This window comes from Myotis myotis, unplaced genomic scaffold, assembly GCF_014108235.1.
Source record: "Myotis myotis isolate mMyoMyo1 unplaced genomic scaffold, mMyoMyo1.p scaffold_m19_p_16, whole genome shotgun sequence".
NCBI classification, from domain to species: domain Eukaryota; kingdom Metazoa; phylum Chordata; class Mammalia; order Chiroptera; family Vespertilionidae; genus Myotis; species Myotis myotis.
Window position 1 is genome coordinate 39,468,646 of NW_023416320.1, and position 20,715 is coordinate 39,489,360.

The 20,715-nt window shown below is 44.3% G+C and overlaps 1 protein-coding gene across 13 annotated transcripts in view; it reads right to left on the bottom strand.

Annotated features, from left to right (window-relative positions):
• The window catches only part of STAU2 (staufen double-stranded RNA binding protein 2), a 223,369-nt gene that overhangs the window by 202,458 nt on the left and 196 nt on the right, over nt 1-20,715 (bottom strand). For 3 of the 13 annotated variants that reach the window (XM_036338539.1, XM_036338538.1, XM_036338541.1), the window contains exons 1-4: nt 20,260-20,374; nt 13,205-13,270; nt 11,268-11,320; nt 10,389-10,443 (exon numbers count right to left, since the gene is read on the bottom strand). Coding sequence is in view for 2 of the 13 variants with exons in the window: in XM_036338536.1 (XP_036194429.1) it covers nt 13,205-13,222 (18 nt within the window). In the remaining 11 variants the exon portion in view is untranslated. Of the gene's footprint in view, nt 1-10,388; nt 10,444-11,267; nt 11,321-13,204; nt 13,271-20,259; nt 20,401-20,715 lie in introns of those variants that run through there. The other 10 variants (XM_036338544.1, XM_036338546.1, XM_036338545.1 and 7 more) reach the window with 8 other exon arrangements.

Below are 20,715 nucleotides of genomic sequence, written 5' to 3' on the forward strand. Positions count from 1 at the left end.
GCAAGTTTGAGTACTATTTGTGAAAAAGGCTATATATTTTTTTTCACTATATTGTTTAATGGCTGGTCAAAATCAATTACCTATATATAAGTGGGTTTATTTCTGGACTACCTACCTCCTGTTTCATTAGCCTAGTTGTCATTTTTATGCCAATGCTACTTTTACTGCAATTTTATAATAATTATTGAAATTAAGTAGTGTTGCCCCCCACCCAACACTGTTCTTAGATGTTCTGGCTATTCTAAGTTCTTGCATTTCACCATGAATTTTTTTTTTAAAGATGGAACTTTTTTTTGTAAATATATTTTTATTGATTTCAGGGGAAGGGAGAGGGAGAGAGTCAGAAACATCAATGATGAGAGAGAATCATCAATCGGCTGCTTCCTGCACACCTCCTACTGAGGATAGAGCCTGCAACCGACATGTGACCTTGACCAGAATCAAACCCAGGACCCTTCAGTCCGCAGGCCAATGCTCTACCCACTGAGCCGAACTGGCTAGGGCAACAAGAATTTTATTTTAGTCAAAAATGCCTGCAGGGCTCTGGCTGTTGTGGCTCAGTTGGCTGGGCACTGTCCCGGGCACCCAGGGGCTGATTTAATTCCCAGTCAGGCACATGCCTGGGTTGTGGGCTTAGTCCCTGGCAGGGTGTGTGCAGGAGGCAGCCTATCAATGTGTTCTCACATTGATGTTTCTCTCTTCTCCCTCCATCTCTAAAAGTCTATGAACTAGTTTTTTTTGTTTTGTTTTGTTTTAAATATATTTTATTGATTCTTTACAGAGAGGAAGGGAGAGGAATAGAGAGTTAGAAACATCAATGAGAGAGAAACATCGATCAGCTGCCTCCTGCACACCTCCCACTGGGGATGTGCCCGAAACCCAGGTACATGCCCCTTGACCAGAATCGAACCTGAGACCCTCCAGTCCGCAGGCTGACGCCCTATCCACTGAGCCAAACCGGTCAGGGCTATGAACTAGTTTTAAAAAAAAAAAAAAAAAAAATGCCTGCAAGGATTAGAGTAAAATTTTCTTTAATCTGTACATTAATTTGGTAAAAACGTTTTAACAAAGTTGAGTCTTCCAACCAATGTACAGATTACAGAGTCAATTCCCATTACTGAAATAATGATACGTTAATCATAGTTGTGTTCTATCATCACCACAGTGAACTGGTAAATCCTGAACTATTGCTTCTAGAGGGAATACAGTGTCAGGTTCCTACAAACCTCTGATCATAACATTTTTGACAATTAATCAACACATAACCTTGTTTTATGGGTGTTTCTAGTTAAGGACACATTGCTTAATATATGTTGTTGGTTTATTAACACTGAACTCATAGCCAACCAGCACTGTAACTCTTAACTGAAAGGAGCTAATCTAAATAAATGTACGGAGAAGGCACATCTCGACGTTCTTATGCTTAGGAAATGCAAAAATGTGGCACTAAGTAGACCAAGAAAAGGACACATGTACAGATGAGAGCTGAAACGAGAGAGCAGAGTTCACCATGTTCAACTTCAGTTCACACTCAACACTTCAGGTGACTCAAATTTTTCACCACTCTGCATGTGTTAGCTCTTTGGTCAGAAGCAGTGTGTATGGAATACCAAGACTACAACTAACGTGTCCGTGGATGTGGTGGTCAAAGAAGGCAAATCCATGTACAGGGTACACAGACTGCTGCTCCCTCATGATGGGAGAGGTTCATGCAATCAACCTGTCACTAGGTGGCTAGTTCCCAAGGGAATGGTGTCACATCAAGAATTCTCTGCAAGCTGGGACCTCAACCACCGTTAAGCTAAATCGGTCTTGATGAGAGGAAGTCTATGTTGTTGAGTCCACTTACAACCTCTAACTTGATTACCAAGCCATTTTGTATGTGAGCCTGTTGAGCAAGAAAGGATAGGATTGCTGGAGAAAGGAAATGACTGACATTTATAAAGCAAGTCATCTGGTCCATCTATTTACTGAGAGTCTCTATTGAAGTAGGTATCTTTAAGGGAAATACTTGAATAGAATACAAATATTCTCTTCTGTACACACTGTTAAAGGCCCATCCATGTACCTTCTTCCCCAGACCTCCTTTTTTCCAATCCTCCAGTCCTGATCACATAGCCAAACCATCCATCCTACGAATATGTGTAGATCCATATTTGTCAACTTCTATCTCCATCTAGATAGACAACCATATGTACAGTTGTGCCTCATTATTCATGGGGGATTGGTTCCAGGATGCCCCTCAAATACCAAAATCCATGGATGCTCAAGTCCTTATATGAAATGGCACAGTATTTGCATATAACCTACACACATTCTCTTGTATGCTTGAAATCATCTCTAGATACTTGTATGCTTTAAATCATCTCTAGATACTTGTAACACCGAATACAAGGTAAATGCTATGTAAATAGTCGTTGTACTGTATTGTTTAGGGAATAATGGCAAGAAAAAAGTCTACCTGTTCAGCATAGATGCAACCATCATAGGCCCAATTACACAGTGCACGTCAATAACAATGTAACTTTTTTTCCCCAAAATATTTTGGAGCCCAGTTGGTTGAATCCATAGGTGTGAAACCTGCAGATATGGAGGGCTGACTGTACTGTTCAGTGAAAGGTTCTGCCTTCTCCAATGTCTTTCAGGCCTTCCTGTAGTGCTCATCCACTTCCCGTTGGTAGCAAGCCTGAGTTTTTTCCTTCCTCCACCAACTGATCATAAGGCAGTGATGGCGAACCTTTGGAGCTCGGCGTGTCAGCATTTTGAAAAACCCTAACTTAACTCTGGTGCAGTGTCACATATAGAAATTTTTTGATATTTGCAACCATAGTAAAACATATTTTTGATATTTATTTTATATATTTAAATGCCATTTAACAAAGAAAAATCAACCAAAAAAATGAGTTCATGTGTCACCTCTGACACGCGTGTCATAGGTTCGCCATCACTGTCATAGGGCATTTGCCATGAGGCCTTAGGTACTGACAGAGGAAGCGGTGGCAATGTGGCAGGAAGAGGTGACAGTCTGAGCGGGTTCACTCTCACCTGATGACAGATGCTACAGTGCATACCCAGCTTTATGGCTGGATGGATCAGGTGACACCTCGCTCATGATGGGCAGCTCAGGTTGCATTCACTTGGGGTCTCCATGGTCAGGTGTCCAGTCTCTCCCAGGGCCCAGTAGCAAGCCAGACACTGAGCGCAGTAAGTCCACCGTCACCATGCCTGGCCACCACTGTGACCGTGGGTAAGTATACCCTCAGGGCCCAGGGTATCACTCCACACCCTGGGTAGTTTTAGGGTGACAGGGTACCCTCCCTCCTCTACCACAGGACAGCACAACACAGCCCAGAGACTTGCAGGGCCGCCTCTAACTCTTGGCTTATTACATATCAGTCCACAAGGCCTCGAAAGGCCCCTTTTGGGGTACATGCTCACCAACTGGGAGAAATTTGACCAAGTCCCTCAAAAAAGAGGCTAATCTTTTGCAACGTGGCCTGGCCCCAGTATAAACTGGGCAATGAAGATGTTTGGACAGTTAACGGCACCATTAATTTTAATACCATCTTACAACTAGACCTATTTTGCAAGTCCCAAGGAAATAGATGGAGGTTCCATATATCCAAGCCTTATGGCCCTCAGAGATGACCCTAAGCTATGTACTACCTGTAAACTAGAAAAAAATGTACCTTATTTTGATATTTGTGTCCCAACTGTTTTTTTCCTTTTTCATCTTTACCTACCTCTTTTTGAACTATTTTTTTTAGTATTCAATTTTATGTCCCTTATGGGCTTATAATTTATTTTTCTTTATTTTGTTTTAGAGCAATGGCTCTAAAATATACACAGCCTACCTTCAAATAAATATTATACCACTGAATATATGGCGTAAGCCCTAACAATGCTATACGTCCCTTTTTCCATGCCCCATTCTTCATGCTACTGACATCAGTCTATTTATGTATGTTACACGCCTCCAATTAACTGTTATCTTTATTTTGAATCATCAATTATCTTTTGAAAGGCTAAAAACTAAGAAAATGTCTTTTATATTTACCACATATTATATAATTTCCTGCACTCTTCGTTGCTTTTCAAAGATCCAAATTTCCATCTGTTACTATTTTTCTTTGCCTAAAGAACTTCCTTAAGACCTTGTGCAGTGCAAGTCTGACGAAAGTGAATTCCCTCAGATTCTGCTTCTCTCAAAAGTCACTGCCTTTGCCTATCATATATCTGATAAGGGATTAATACACAGAATATATAAAGAATATTTATGTCTCAACAACAAAAATATACCAATCAGCCCGGCTGATGTTATTCAATGGTTGAGCATCAACCTATGAACCAGGAGGTCACAGTTTAAATCACAGTCAGGGCACATGCCTGCCTGGGTTGCGGGCTCGATCCCCAATAGGGAACGTGCAGGAGGCAGCCGATCAATGATTCTCTCTTATCATTGATGTTTCTTTTTTTTCTTTTTTTTTTAAAATATATTTTACGATTTTTTTTACAGAGAGGAAGGGAGAGGGATAGAGAGTTAGAAACATCGATGAGAGAGAGACATCAATCGGCCACCTCCTGCACACCCCCCACTGGGGATGTGCCCACAACCAAGGTACATGCCCTTGACTGGAATCTAACCTGGGACCCTTCAGTCCGCAGGCCGACGCTCTATCCACTGAGCCAAACCCGTCAGGGCTCATCATTGATATTTCTCTCTCTCTCTCCCTCTTCCTTCCTCTCTGAAAGCAATAAAAAGATATTTTAATAAAAGAAAAATATACCAATCAAAAATGTGTCATGAACTTGAACAGACAATTCTTCAAAGATGGCATACAAGTGACCAACATATGAAAATATACTCACCATCACTAATCACCAGAGAAATGCAAATCAAAATTACAATGAGATGCCACTTCGCATCCATTAAAATGACCATTAGCAAAAAAACAGAAAGTAAGTATTGGTGAGGGTGTGGGAAGTTGAAGCCCTGGTTCATTATTAGTGGGAATGTGAAATAGTGCAGTCATTATGAAAAACAGTAATTAACCATAGAATTGCCGTAAGATTCAGCAATTTAACTTCTGGGTATATACCCAGAATAACTAAGAGCAGAAACTTGAATAGATATTTGCACCCCATGTTCACAACAGCCAAAAGGTGGAAGAAACCCAAGTGTCCTCCCATGGATGAATGGCTACATAAAATGGGTATGTACATAAAATAGAACATTATTCAGCATTAAAAAATAAATTCTAACACAAGCTATACCATGGATGAACCTTGAGGACATTACACAAAGTAAAATAAGCCAGTCTCAAAAGCACAAATACTGTATGATTCCACTTAGAAAAAAAATTTTTTTCCTCATAGTGTCTTTGTTTGGCTTTGGTATCAGAGAAATGCTGGTCTCAGAATAAGTTAGTATTCTCTCCTCTCCTATTTTTCTGAAGAGTTTGAGAAGGATTGGTGTTAATTCTTCTTTAAATGTTTGGTAGAATTCACCAGTGAAGCCATCTGGTCCTGGACTTTTTTTTTTTTTTTTTTTTTTTTTTGGTTTAGGAGAGATTTTTTTTCTATTATTGATTCAATCTGTTCATATTTTCTATTTTTTTTCTTGAGTCAGTTTCAATCATCAGTATTTCTAGGAATTATCCCATTTCATGTAGGTTATACAATTTTTTTCCTAGATTTATTCATACTATTCTCTTAGAATCATTTTATTTCTTTAAGGTCAATAGTAATATCCTCACTTTCATTTCTGATTTTAGTTATATGCATTTTGTTGTTTTTTCCTTTGCCAGTCTAGCCGAAACTTTGTTAATTTTGTTGATCTTATCAAAGAAACTTGTGGTTTTGCCGATTCTCCATATTGTTTCCTATTCTGTATTTTGTTTATCTCCACTTAATCTTTATGGCTTCCTTTCTTTGTTAGCGTTAGGTCTAATATGCTCCTCTTTTCTAGTTTCCTTAAGGTGAAAAGTTAGGTTATACGTTTTAGAGCTTTCTTCTTCTTTTATGTCAGCGATTTCCAACCCATGTGCCACGGCTCACAAGTGTGCCACAAGAATTTGTAAAACATGCAATACCTGACTCCTTAGTCAGGGGCACTGACCTCTTTTCCCTTAGATTAACAAATAAAAAAATGCCAACAGCCAACACAACAATAGCCGTCTGATGTGAACTCCCTGTCTTAAACCATAAATATATAGGTCAGATAATAGACTTGCATCTTATTGGTCACGCTGCATAAGATTGCATCTGATTGGTTAATTTTTGGTACCAGAAATCCTTATGTACAAGTGTAGGCACCTGATTTTTTTTAAAGTCACTTTGTTTTTGTTGTTATTGTTTCGTTCGGTCGTTTTATAACTGTAATCAATGAGTGTGCTTGTGAATTTAGTTTGGTGTACTTCCAGAACTGTTGGTATCTTTCTTAATATATTTTTATTGATTTCCAGAGAGGGAGAGATAGAAGCATCAATGATGAAAGAAAATCACTGATTGACTGCCTCTTGCACAACCCCCACTAGGGATGGAGCTGTAACCCAGGCATGTGCCCTGACTGGAAATCAAACCATGACCTCTTGGTTCATAGGTTGACACTCAACCTCTGAGCAACACCAGCCAGGCTTAAAAATTCACTTTGGAATAAAAAGTGTGCCGAAACTGGTTTGGCTCAGTGGATAGAGCGTCGGCCTGCGGACTGAGAGGTCCCAGGTTCGATTCCGGTCAGGGGCATGTACCTTGGTTGCGGGCACATCCCCAGTGGGGAGTGTGCAGGGGGCAGCTGGTCGATGTTTCTCTCTCATCGATGTTTCTAACTCTCTATCTCTCTCCTTTCCTCTCTGTAAAAACTCAATAAAATATATTTTAAAAAAAAATCTATGAAAAAAAAAGTGTAGGTAGTTACTATTATTTTTTATTTTTGTAAATCAATCAAAATTATACCCTTTTTTGGTCAGATCAACAAAAAATGTATTTTTTTTGGTGTGCCACAGAATTTTAGGAATTAGTTTATGGGTGCCATGGGATGAAAAGGTTGAAATCGCTGCTTTATGTGTTTACTGCTATAAATTTCCCGCTGCTTTCACTGCATCTCACAAGTTATAGTATATAGTGTTTTCATTTTCATTCGTCTCTAATTATTCTCTAATTTCACCTGTGATTTCTTCTTTGATCTGTTGGTTATTTAAGAGTCGTTGCCCTAGCCAGCTTCTCAGTGGTTAGAGCGTCAGCCTGCAGACTGAAGGTTTGATTCCAGTCAAGGGCACGTACCTTGGTTGCAGGCTCACTTGGTCCTCAGAGCTGGTTGGGGCATGTGCGGGAGGCCAACCAAGCAATGTGTCTCTCTCTCCTGCTCCCTTCTACTCCCTCTAAAAATCAATGGAAAAATATCCTCAGTGAGGATTAACAACAACAACAAAATGTATTGAAACTTGTTTGTGGCTCAACAAAACCTGGAGAGTCTTAATGTTCACCTGCGAACGTGTATTCTGCTTTGCTGGGTGTTTTGTACACATTTACTAGGTCTAATTGGTTTATATTTTGTCCAAGTCCTCTGTTTCCATGCTGACCTTCTGCCTAGATGTTCTGTCCCTTATTACGGCTGAGGCAAGCATTTTAGTATTTGATTGGATGACAAAAAGCCTGAATTTTACATCGTTGGGTTCTGACGTGGGTTGTATGCCTCTAAATAGCGCTGGACTTTGTTCTTGTGCACAATTAAGTTACTTGGGATTACTTGGAGCCTCCTGAGGACTCTCCCCAATGCCCCATGTATCACAAGGTATTTACACTCTGGACAGTGGAGACACAAACTATTCCCAGCCTTCCGTGAGCTCTGCAGATCGTTTCCTTACTGTTTCCCAGTAGTTCTTTCCCTGGCTTTGCGGAGGTCCTGTCACCATCTACGGATCAAAACTCAGCCAAAGACTGAAGGGGAGCCCTCTGCAGATCTCCAGAACGCACGCACGCTGGCCTGCACGCCTCTACTGCAATATGCACTCCGTCCGCCTGCCCACCCAGCTCCCTGCTCTCTGGTCCTCTGCCCTGCAATTCTTGGTCTTCCCGAACTCTTCCCCGGGTTCCTAGCTCCTCAGGCCTGGGCTCGGCTCCCGCCCCTCCTCCCTGCACTGCAGCCTACGAACAGCCTCATGGCCCTCCGTGAGCTGCAACAGAAGGGCTGCTCCCATTCGCTTCCATTCTCAGGGACCACAGGCTGCTGCCACCTGTCATTCAGTGTCTAAAAGCCACTCTTTACATATTGGCTTGTTTGTAAAGGAAGGGTATGTGCTACCGCTGCCTAACACACCTCCCCTGACAGCTTCTGAGGCTCCGCAATCACGGAGAAGCCTCGCTGGGTGGTTCTGGCTCAGGATCTCTCGTGAGGTTGCAGTCAGGGGCCAGGGGTCAGGGGTCAGGGGCCAGTGGGCCAGGGCTGGGAGCCTAAAAGGGCGGGAGATCTGCTTCACAGAAGGCTCCTCAGCGCCTTGTCAGCGGTTGGCAGGAGGCCGCGTGGGCCTCTCCACTGGGCTCTTCCCAACATGGCAGCTAACACTCTCAGAGAAGCTGACTATTGTTCAGTCCCCTAAGTGCAGGCTGCTTCCTGCGGCTTCAACAGAGATGGGCGGACTGTGGATCCTACTCCACAACCAGACTTGGAGAGAAAAATGACTCAGAGTGAGTAGCAGCAGGTTGTAAGAGAAAACAATAGAGTTCCTGTGCCTGCGGCAGGAAAGGGGAGGAGGGCAGCAGCTGACTGGTCTCGGGAAAGGGTCAGGCTCCATTCCCCCAAACAGACCAACCTGAACGCCCACCTTTCCCCCCAACCCCCCATCTCCAGAGCCAGACAGCAATAGCAACAGCGACAGGCACACGGTGACAACATACTAACTCCAAGCACAGCAGCAACAGTCCCACGACCAGCACGAAGCATTTGCCTTTGTCACCTCAGCACAGTCCTGTGAGATGGGAATCATTAGCCCTGCCCTCCAGGCCTGTTTCCTGAGGCCCTTAAGGGCATACAGCTTTACAGTGCATCCTGGTGCCGCTGCATTCTCCCCGTGTAGCCCCGGGCTCCCTCCGCCCTGCAGGGGGCACTAACATTCCGCTCCGTCCTGCCTGCTCTCCCACTCCGCTCATCGGCCTGAGAGCTTCCTCTTAGAGTCTATGTTCCCAGCACCTACTACCAAACCTCTTTAAAAAAAAACATTAAAAAAAAAAAATTAAAGCCCTGACTGGTTTGGCTCAGTGGATAGAGTGTCGGCCTGCGGACTGAAGGGTCCCGGGTTCGATTCCGGTCAAGGGCATGTACCTGGGTTGCGGGCACATCCCCAGTGGAGAGTGTGCGGGAGGCAGCTGATCGATGTTTCTCTCTTATCGATGTTTCTAACTCTCTATCCCTCTCTCTTCCTCTCTGTGAAAAATCAATAAAATATATTTTAAAAAAAAAATTAAAAACCCACACATTAGACCTCTTTTATTTATTTTAACTTTTAGCTTTTTTTTTAAATAAATCAGACCTCTTTGAATCCCCTGCTCAGGGCTTTCCCGATGCCACAGCTGCCTAATATAGACTCCCCGACCCTTCAGACAGCCGCCCTATCAAGTGTGCCTCACCAACTAATCCCCAAAAATGCGCCCCACGTCAGCCACTCAATTTAACATATTATTTCACAGCACATGTGCCTTCTTCATTTATATTTGCTACAACTTCATGTTAAGATGGGTTTCCTCTCCCCCAGGGACTTATAATTAATCATCAGGGAGAAAGGCCAAAACTATACCAAACTCCTACATAGGTTTTCATTAGTTAATTATTGAATAATAAATTAAGAAATATATAAGGCAATGATTATAAATAGTAGCTCACAAAATTCTCAAGGGGGTATAATCAAAAGAATTTTATTTACAAAGAAAAAGAAAAACATAGCAGTGGGCACAAATAAGCAATTCACAAAAGACAAAACCAAAAGAACCAATATATGCAAATCATAGGAATGCAAATTAAAGTAACACTTTTTGTCAGACAAATTGGCCAACATTGAAAATGTATCAAGGATGTAAGGAAACAGGCATTCTAATAAACTTTTAATAAATGAGATTTTGTATTTTTAGTATTTTTGCATTAAGTAGCTTTAAAATCTACATACCCCTTTGACTAGTATTTCTATTTCTAATACTTAATTACAAGAAAATAATGGACCAAGGAATACAGATGTAAAATTACATGGCACTAATTATAATATACAATCTGTCCAACAATAAGGGTTTGACTAAATAAATTTTAGTACCTCCAAACTATGATTATGAACTCACTTCAGAATATTAGGTGCTGTATACACATATTTTTTAAAACAACATATATTCACACAAAAACATACCTGCGTAGAAAAATATCTAGAAGTATACACCCCAAAATATTAGCAGTGATAATCTCTGTAAAAGAATAGTGGAATTATTTGTGACTTTTTTTTTTCTCTTTGCTTATTTGCACCACTTAACTTTTCTACATGAGTTGCACATGGATCACAACACACACTCCAGACAAAAGTCAAATTGAGGAGCACAAACTTAAAGGAAAAGTGTCATTATTCTAACAGAACATGATCATTCCCAAATGCCTAATAAGAATAATGTCAGGCAGGGTTAATTTTTTTTTTTTTTAAGTCAAATAACTTAGTATTCAATAGCCTAGGTTTTAATTAGTACCAGAAACACACCCAGGAGGATTTGTTAGTGCTCTTCAGGCATTTTAAGACAACAAAAGGACCTCCCAAATAAAAATTGAGTCCTAATCCTAGAGACAGTGCTGAGATCACATAATAAAAACCTCCCCTGCTCCGAGTGGAAGGTCGGCCTCCATCGCCTTCTGTTACATTATCTCGAGAATCCTCCTCTGCAGGGAGAGCGGTCACGGTGAAAACGAGCAAACATAAAATCACCCCAAAGTTGAAGAATCCAGTGTAAGAGAAAGCCTTCTCTATAGCTTCCGCAATCCAAATGAGGGTAACTGTTCCCTTCAGGCTCGAACATTTTGGGGGACAACACTTAGTCAATAGCAAGAGAGGCTCCTGAAGTGAGTCCGCAATACACGTCTATGACAAGCAAAGCGCGCACGGCCGCAGGCACTGGGGACGACCTCTAGCCAAAACCCAGGGACCCGCGGTGGCCATGCAGGCGGTCGCCTGGGAACCACTCCACGTGCCTGACTCAACATGCCCAGCAGCACGGACAGTCAGTAAATCCTGAGTGGGACTCACCTATGAGCGCTACTTTTCAGTGATGTTGACTGGCACAAAATGATCAGTTCCATCTGTGTGCAGCAGAATATAAAACAAATTATTCTAACCGGACCCCTATCATTAATGGCAGGTGTCCACACGGTCGTCTAGAGGCAACTTCACACGGACAGCACAGTTTGCCGGCCATGTCTCAGCTGTGGACGCATGCAGTAGGGATTCACCGCCCTAAGCACAGTGCAGCTCTGAAATGCCTTTCACCGGTATCAGTGATGGCTTGGATGAAAGCAGTATTTATTGCACGAGAAAATTTTCCAATGCCAGGATAAAATCAAAGAACAGCTTTGCAGAAGGGAGAGATTTTACATTAATGGCATTTGTGTAAAGCAAGCGTCATCTAGCCCCAAACGGACAACACCATTATGTGGTTGCTGTTAAAAAGAATGCAGATACCCTGGCTTTCATCACAACCCTTGCACCGTTCATCCACGCATTCAGCAAGTAGATGAATACTATCCCCAACAAGAACTACTAGGACCGGAGATGCAAGAGTAAGCAAGCAAGGTCACTACCTCCAGGGAGCATTTGGCTACAGAATATCTGATAAACAGACATTAAACAACTAATGACATATTTAAATGTCAAGGAAATGTCAGGATGTCATTCAATAGAAGGGCAGGCAAGGTGCCGGGAGAGCAAATACTAGGCCGATGGGAGAGGCCGCGCGCAGGGGAACAGCAAGGTCAGGCAGAGGTGCTCTCGCGGAGTCCCCGCGGTGGGAATGACCCTGCCCCGTGAAGGAACTGAAACAGCCTGGGAGAACTGAAACAGTGAGACTGTTTCTTGGGCACGTGCTAAATCTGAGATGTATTAAGACATCCAGGTTAAGAGATCAGGCTGGTCACTGCTATGTGACTGTGGAGCTGAGAACAGGTCGAGACCAGGAGTAAACTTGGAAGTCATGAGAGACGGCGTGTGGTGCACAGGAACTGGGCATGTCCTGGGCAAGGTAAGCAGGTGGGGTGGGGGGTGGGGGTGGAGGTGGGGAGGAGACTTGCATTACTTCCTCAAATCACACACAAAAAATTACTTTTGCAATCGAATTTTGCCATCTAGCCCAGCTGGTGTGGCTGAGTGGTTGAGCATTGACCTATGAACCACGAGATCATGGTTCGATTCCCAGTTAGGGCATATGCCCAGGTTGCGGGCTTGATTCCCATTGTGGGGCATGCAGGAGGCTGCCGATCAATGATTCTCATCATTGATGTTTCTATCTCTCTCCCTCTCCCTTCCTCTCTGAAATCAATAAAAATATTTTTTAAAGAAAAATAATGTCTTGCCATCTAAACTCTCTTGATTTGCAAACGTGAAATAAAATAAAGTGCTTTCTAATACTACAGTTACGATACAATGCCCGATTTGTTCAGAAAGGATAAGATTAAGGGTATAATGTTCTTGGAGAAATGCCAAGACCCAAGAAAACTATTTCTTTCAGTGAATCTGAGGCACGCTAAGCTGTCATTTATTTAGCAGAGCACTTCCTTCTCGCCTTTTCCAGTGCCCTAGAAAGAAGCCTTTTTTTAAACACACCGATACGACCACTTCACAAGATTTGTCACTAAAAGTGCTTGCAGTCCGCAGAACTGCCACCGACGGAAGACGGATCGCAATGGGCAGCATTCTGAACACGCCAACACGTCCTGGAGGGACGCGACATCAAAAGGAACCAGCAAACTGCCGAGCCCGCTCAGCGCTCCTGAAAGTTATCACCACTCAGGATTACCGCTGTAATCCTCCAACAGCATGCCCTGCACAGCCGCCTGCGAAGAAGAGCTAGCGTGTAACTGCTCTATGAAGCGGTGGTCAGGTTATGGCTACAGAAAAGCCAGGTGAAAACGTGCCACGGGGTCTATGGCCCAAGCACCACATTAGTATGACAGGCCTCAACACAAACTCACCTGGTTGATCTGAAGCATGTTAAAGCAATATGGACCCAACTGCTGGATCCCTCACGGCTCCAAAATCTGGAAAATGGAAACGGAGAAATAAAGCTGAGCTTATTTGGTGAATCCAAGGATTAGCACTTGGAACACACACCCCTGATCAAAATCAGATATAACATGGAGAACTTTCTAGGACGATAAACATGTTCTCTAGCTGCAACGCCCAGTTCGGTAGCCTCTAGCCCAGCCGTGGGCAAACGACGGCCCGTTTGGAATGAATAAAACTATTGAAAAAAAAGACCGTACCCTTTTATGTAATGATGTTTACTTTGAATTTATATTAGTTCACACAAACCCTCCATCCATGCTTTTGTTCCGGCCCTCCGGTCCAGTTTAAGAACCCATTGTGGCCCTCGAGTCAAAAAGTTTGCCCACCCCTGCTCTAGCCACACACGGCTATTGAAGCCCTTGAAATGTGGCTAATGCAACCAAGAAAGCAAATTTTTACTTTTCTTTAATATTAACTGAAATTTACATAAGCACATGTGGCTAGTGGCTACCATTCCGGACAGCGCAAATCTAGGCTGAATAAAGTGCCCCTCCGCCCCCCGCCCCCCGCCGCCCCTCCCCTGGTTCCAAAGTTCTAAGACAATTCCAGCAAAAGTGAAACTTAAAATGATCTAAAAGTTTATATTTAACATTTACTCCCCCATCTCTAACATATACTCAGATTAATATTTAATATCTTCTCCCCTTGCTCCAATAAGGTGTTGAGGCTTTGCTCCCATCCCCTAGAAGATAAATTAAGCCTAAAGATGCAACACACACGTATTCTCTTAGTTTGGCACAAGAAAGAGTACACAGTATGGTTACCTACCTGGAGACTTTTGTTTGTGGTTTTATTATCACCATTATAAAAACAGCATGCACATTAAAATTTCACATAAACGGACTGACAGAGGTCAAAGGGGAGAGGGAGAGGGGGGACTGGATGAAAGAAAGTGAAGAGATTAGGCAAAGAGCATATACACATAACCCATGGACACAGACAGCAGAGTGGCGAAGGCCGGGGGAGTGGGGGCTGGGTGGAGGTAGACTTGGGAGAAACGGGGACATCTGTAAGAGTGTCAACAATAAAAAAAAATTTCTCATAAGATTTTCAAAAGGAAAATCACCGATCCTGACACATCCCAGTGTTACATTCAAATGTGTTTCCTTCTGGATCGGACCTCACCCTGGTGGGATTTCTTTTCGTGTGGCCAATTTCTTGTACACTTAACTTTAAAATATAGATACCAAAGAAGGGCAACACCACCAAACTTATAAACAAATAAATCATGGGATCTTTTAACGGTAAGTTTACATAAAAAATAAATTATGGCCCGGCCAACGTGGCTCAGTGGTTGAGTGTCAACCTATGAGCTAGGAGGTCACGGTTTGATTCCCAGTCAGGGCACATGCCCGGGTTGCAGGCTCGATCCCCAGTGCGGGGCGTGCAGGAGGCAGCCGATCAATGATTCTCTCTCATTGTTGATGTTTCTATCTCTCTACCCCTTTCCTCTCTGAAATCAATAAAAATATATTTTTAAAAAGTAAATTATGTACACAGCCCCCCCAAAAAATTATCTAAAAGCAGTAAGTTTTGATATACAAAAGTTGTATAATTTATACTTGTGTATAAATTTTTATGCTGTAAAATTTTAATATTGAACTTTCCCTCAGAAGCAAAGGTTCTTGAGAAACACATACGCACAGATACATCATATTCACACACATGTATACACACACACACGCCTATTATAAATGTGTGTGTATGTTTGCCTATCATTTTTTTGAAATGACAAACCGGGGTCAATTCTAAATGACTTTGGAGGTTTTCAATATATTTCTTACAATAGTGACCTCAGCATTTTATAGCTTACAAGAGAATCATATGTTATAGAAACAGCCCAAGGCCTGAGCAGCCATGCATTTGAGATTGAGTCCGAGCTCTTCAGGAGGTGACCTTCTGAGCCTTGGTAAATTACTAAGCACTTTGTGTATCTTTGGGTTCTTTTTCTTTCGTATCTTTTTTTTTTTAAGTCTTTACAAAATAAACTAAAGTCCTTGTAGCTGGCAGCCTCTAACAACTGGACAACAGCAGCTATAACGACATACAGCTGCTCTGTGTCTCTCACCTGTCTGCTCAGAAGGGAGCCAGCTCACAGTGCGAGCTGCCCTGTGGAGAGGCCCACCTGGCAAAGGACTGAGGGAGGCCACCAGCCCTAAAGAAACTGAGGCCTTCCGCCCAGTACCCTCCTGGGAAGTGAATCCTGCCAGGAGCCACAGGAACCAGCTTGGGAGCAAATCTTCCCCCAGTCGAGCTTTCAGCTGAGACTACAGCCCCATGGCAGCTTACCTGTACCTCATAAGAGACCTGGGCCACAGGCACCCAGGTAAGCTGCACCCATATTTCTGAGGTAATAAATGTATTAAGCCCTTAATTTCTGGCGTAGTTTGTTATGCATCAATAAATAAGATAGTTTGGTTCAACTCTAAAATTCTATAACCCTATGGTGCTTCAGGTATTAACTAACATATGTAAGTAGGCCAAAAAAGAATTAATTCCCTGTGCAAAATTAAAAAGTGGCGAATTATAAAACTTAAACATGTATATTTTATTCAAAAGATGAAATCATTAAAATGTGTGGCATTACTCAAATGATATTAAAATATCCCAGCAATAACTAAAAATACAGACCCATCTGATTTTCATTTTTTAATTGGGAACAATTCATTTGGAAGTTAAAATGTAAATGAACTACCAAAAGCATCTCAGTGATTTCATGTGCCTTACTTTCTAGAATGTAACATTATTTGGTAAGCACTCACCCAAGTTGAGAAATCCCATTTTGTTTTTATTTAATGTAAACCTCTACAGCTTACAAATGCTTATCTTGCCAAAACCGGTTTGGCTCAGTGGATAGAGCATCGGCTTGCGGACTGAAAGGTCCCGGGTTCAATTCCGGTCAAGGGCATGTACCTGGGTTGTGGGCACTTCCCCAGTGGGGGATGTGCAGGAGGCAGCTGATCGATGTTTCTCTCTCATCGATGTTTCTAACTCTCTATCTCTCTCTCTTCCTCTCTGTAAAAAATCAATATATTTAAAAAAAAAAAAACAAAAAAAACAAATGCTTATCTTTAGAGCCATATATCATTCTTCAGTATTCGAATTTGGTACCACTGGTGGCTGATTCTGAGCAGTAGGCACAGTAAGATACAGGGGTATCTTTTTTTTAAAGTTCTAATCTTCCAATATAAAAAGGTAGTTTTATAAAGAAAATTCGAATTACACGTGGCTCATCTGGTAAACTGAAAGGCGGGCTTAAATCTCTAAAATCCTCAACAATTAAATACTGCTTTATAAAACAGCAATATTAATCTCCCTATACATTTTTATATCATCATCCATTCCACAGTCCTCCCTTAAATGCCTTTTTTGGACAACTTGGAAAGCAAAAGCATGTCCCATCTCCATCCTTAAGACTCCATACTACTATAACCCTAAATATCAACTCCAAGCTCCTTGCTCTAAAAAACGCCTGGGTTCCTTAAAGTGTTTTAAAAATCTTTTTCACTTTCATTTTCCTTTAAAAGTAGGCATCCCCAAAAAACTGCTTTTATGTTTTTAAAAAATGACTAGTATGAATTTTAATATGTCCTAAGAGTCTGTGGAAGATTCTATGTATATAGATGTCTCACTTCATGAACTTTTCCCATAAAAGTAAATAAAAATACCACCAGCCAAGAGGAAAAGGAAACTAGCATTTATCAGACTCCAATTTTAAATGCTGCATGCTATATTTTGCCATTTTTTAAATATATCTTTATTGATTTCAGAGAGAAAGGGAGAGGAAGGAACAATGTTTAGAAACATTAATGATGAGAAACAATGATAGAAACGTCAGTTGATCAGCTGCCTCCTGCAGGCCCCCTGCGGGGGATGTGTGGGCTCAAGCCTGCAACCACAGCGTGTGCTCTGATCAGGTCCCATGACCACCTGGTTCATAGCTCCACACTCGACCACTGAGCACACCGGCTGGGCTATTTTGCCATTTTTACATTAACTCAATCTTCATCACCTTGGATGTATGTATTATCCCCATCTTTCCAGAAGTTAGGTTTCTTTCCCATAGTGCATTGCTAGAATTAAAACCCAATATGGTCTGGTTCCAAATCCTCTTCTCTTCCTTATACAATTATAAACAAAGACTAAACCTAAAGTTTTTCCTGTCACAAAGGGCATGGGCTCTAGGACAACATAATGTCAAGGCTCCTCTACAGAATTTTGGTGACTCATTCAAAATCAAATAATTATACATATATAAATTATAGTTAATATGGATTCTAGACACTCATCTACTATTTTCTTTAGTACTAAGAGGCAAAAATATACCTATATGATTTGATCGGACTGTGCATCTCTCTATTCAGCCTAATATCAACCAGTCCAATTTTACAATATCTAGATTTTCCCCTTTCTGACCTGTGCACATAAATAATCAGATACCCAGCACAAAAGGAGACAGAGTAATAGGAGTAAAGAGATTAGCTACAAAACAAAACATATTGGCCAATTATTACATCTTCCAGAACCTGATCCTAAAACCAGAAAACCACTCAACCTCATTTTGTGTTGCTTATATACTAAAAAGTATGATGACCGCCCTAGCCAGTTTGGCTCAGTGGATAGAACATCGGCCTGCGGACTGAAGGGTCCCAGGTTCAATTCCAGTCAAGGGCACATGTCTGGGCTGGGGCTTGATCTCCAGGGGGGGGCGTGCAGGAGGCAGCCAATCAATGATTCTCTCTCATCATTGATGTTTCTATCTCTCCCTCTCTGAAATCAATAAAGATATATTTTAAAATAAAAATAAAAAGTTTGATGACCATTTTAGGTATTTTTTAAATCCTTACCTTTGCTGAAAACCAGACCAAGCCACTCTTTCCTAGAATTCCATTCCCAGTAAGCTAAGGAAGCTAAAATATGCAAGTTTATGGTTTTTCATGCTGTGTATTTAGGAATAAAGAGCCGTGATGTATGACATTTATTACCCTCACGGTCCAGGAAAAAGATATTGTGTGTGTGTGCCATAGAGAGATCAAGTGATAAACTGTAAAACAGTAACAAGTGCATCTGAGTAAAGGTTACATAAGTGTTCTTTGTACTATGCTTGCTACTTTTCTGCAAGCTTGAAATTATTTCCAAATAAAAAGCTAAAACTTAAAATTACATGGCATTCTATCTGAAGTTAGCCATGCATATTTAGATTATACAGCAACATTTTTACAAATACAAAGCAAGAGTTCTTAAGGAAAAATAATTTTTTTTTGAGGACATATGCACCATATCCTACCAACTAATGTTCTTTCAGGAATAAATTTCAAACGACACTGCCATGCAATGAAACGTGGCAACGGGGACTGGAGTTGAAACCCTAGCAGGGAAAGAAAAAAACATACACACCCCATAGTTTGGCCTAAGTGCTTCAAAAATGTAATACAGGCCTGCTGCAAAATGCAGCAAATCGACAATTCCAGGGACATGTGATCTCTCTAGTTTGCAGAAAATACAGACAAACTGAAAAACTTGTCGGATGACGAAACAATCGAGATGCGGGATGTTTTGATTTTGATGGTTTTATTAAATATGACCTCTCCCCCCCTCCCCCCCACTGCAGCTCAATTAAAGTATATTTGAACCATCTTACAAGGAAGGGCAGAGAAGACCTCTCCTCCAGGAGAAATGCTGCAATCTTTTCCCCCACGAGGTTACTATTATCCTGCCTGCCCATCGCAATTCTGCTTTCAAGTGTTTACCAGGGTTTTTCTTAAAACGTAAGGATGCATCGGAAGAGAAGGCAAAGGTTTTGTTTGGCCAAAATGCACCAAAATCGCGAAAGCAAACATTCAAAATCAAGGTTTTCAGCTCACAGTGAACTACCTTTCCAGGATCCTCTCTCCTTCCCGCAGGAACCACCCACTTTAAAATCCTTCCGTACATTCTCCTAATGGAATGGTCCCTCCCCGCTCAAGGAGTTCTTAACCTTTCGGGGGGTGGGGGTGGGGGGTTGGGGGTCGAGGGCGTCGGGGGCTTTGCAAACAGGGTTCATCACAAATGCAAACGCCTGCACAGATGTGCAGGGACGTGCAGAAGCCCGAGGCCACGGCCCCCGCCCCCTCGCCAAGACTCGCAGCCCCGCGGCCCCCCGGCAGCCTCTGCAGAACCCCCACCCCAGCCCGGCTCTCCCGGGGGGCCGGCGGCGCTGCCCACACACAGAGCAGAGCGCTCGGTAACTGATCTTTGTCTCTTCGCCCGACTCCCTTCGCCCGGCAAGGTCACTACCGCCAACCGCCCCCGTCCGCCCGGCCGGCATCGCGGCGGCGGCTCGCAGGAGCCCCGGCAGAACTTGCCCGTCACAGGCTCTATTTGTCCCCTCGGCCCCACCTCCCTGCCCGTGACGGCGCGCTACGTCTGCACCGCTTGCCCATTTTACAGAAGGAGCTCCCACCCCCGGAGCCCCCGCCCCGCCCTCCCCCGGCGCCCCCCGGCCGGCTCCCCGCAGACCCTCCCTCCCCTCCCCCGCCCCTCCCTCCCCTCCCTCTCCACCGCCGCACCCGCCGCCCCTCTTCCCGCCGCTCCCACCGGCCCCCACCACCCCACCTTCCAGCGCCCTCCGGGTAGCTCCAGCCCCCCACGACCGCCACCCCCGCGCCCCACTTGTGCCGGCCTCCCAGCCTCCTCCCGGCTCCTCCCCTCCCGACACCTGTGTCGTCCCACCTCCTCCACGCACCCCCCCCCATTCATTCGCCCCCTCCCCGGCGCCCCTGCCCCCACCGGCCTCCTCCCCTCCCCCTCCCGCCAGGAGCCCGCCGAGGGGGAGGCGCGGGGCAGGGGAGGCCGCGGAGGGGCCGGGTCCCCGGGGCTCGCCGCGCGCCGCGGACCTGCGGGACTCCCCGGCGCCCTCGGTCTCCGGCGCCCGCGGGGCGGAAGCCGCGGCCTCCGGGGCGCCCCCCGGCCGGGGATTTACCTTCTGGCCGGCGACACCGGGCGGACGGCTCCCACATTGGCACACGCTCCAAAGAACTGACCCCGCTCGGCCGCCGCCGCCGCCGCCGCCGGCTTCCACCCCTCGGGCTCCCCGCCCCCAGCCTCCGCCCGCCTCCCCGGCGCTCCCGCCGCGCCCTCCCGGGCCCGCGCCGCGCGCCCCCGCCCCGCGCGCGCCCGGCCGGCCCTCCCCGCCTCCCGCCTCCCCGCCTCCCCGCCTCCCCGCCTCCCGCCGCGCCCGGCGCGGCCATTGTTCGCGGCGCCGCTCCCGCCCCCTGGCGGCCGTCCGGGCCCGCGGCGGCGGCCGTACCCGGGGGCTGCGGTGCCGGCGCCGCCGGCTGGGCCCGGGCGCTAGGACCGTCCCCGGGGCCTGGGGAGGGAGGGCGGCGAGTGCATGGGGAGCGCACCCCGTCGCAGGCTCCCGGGCCCCGGCCCGCCC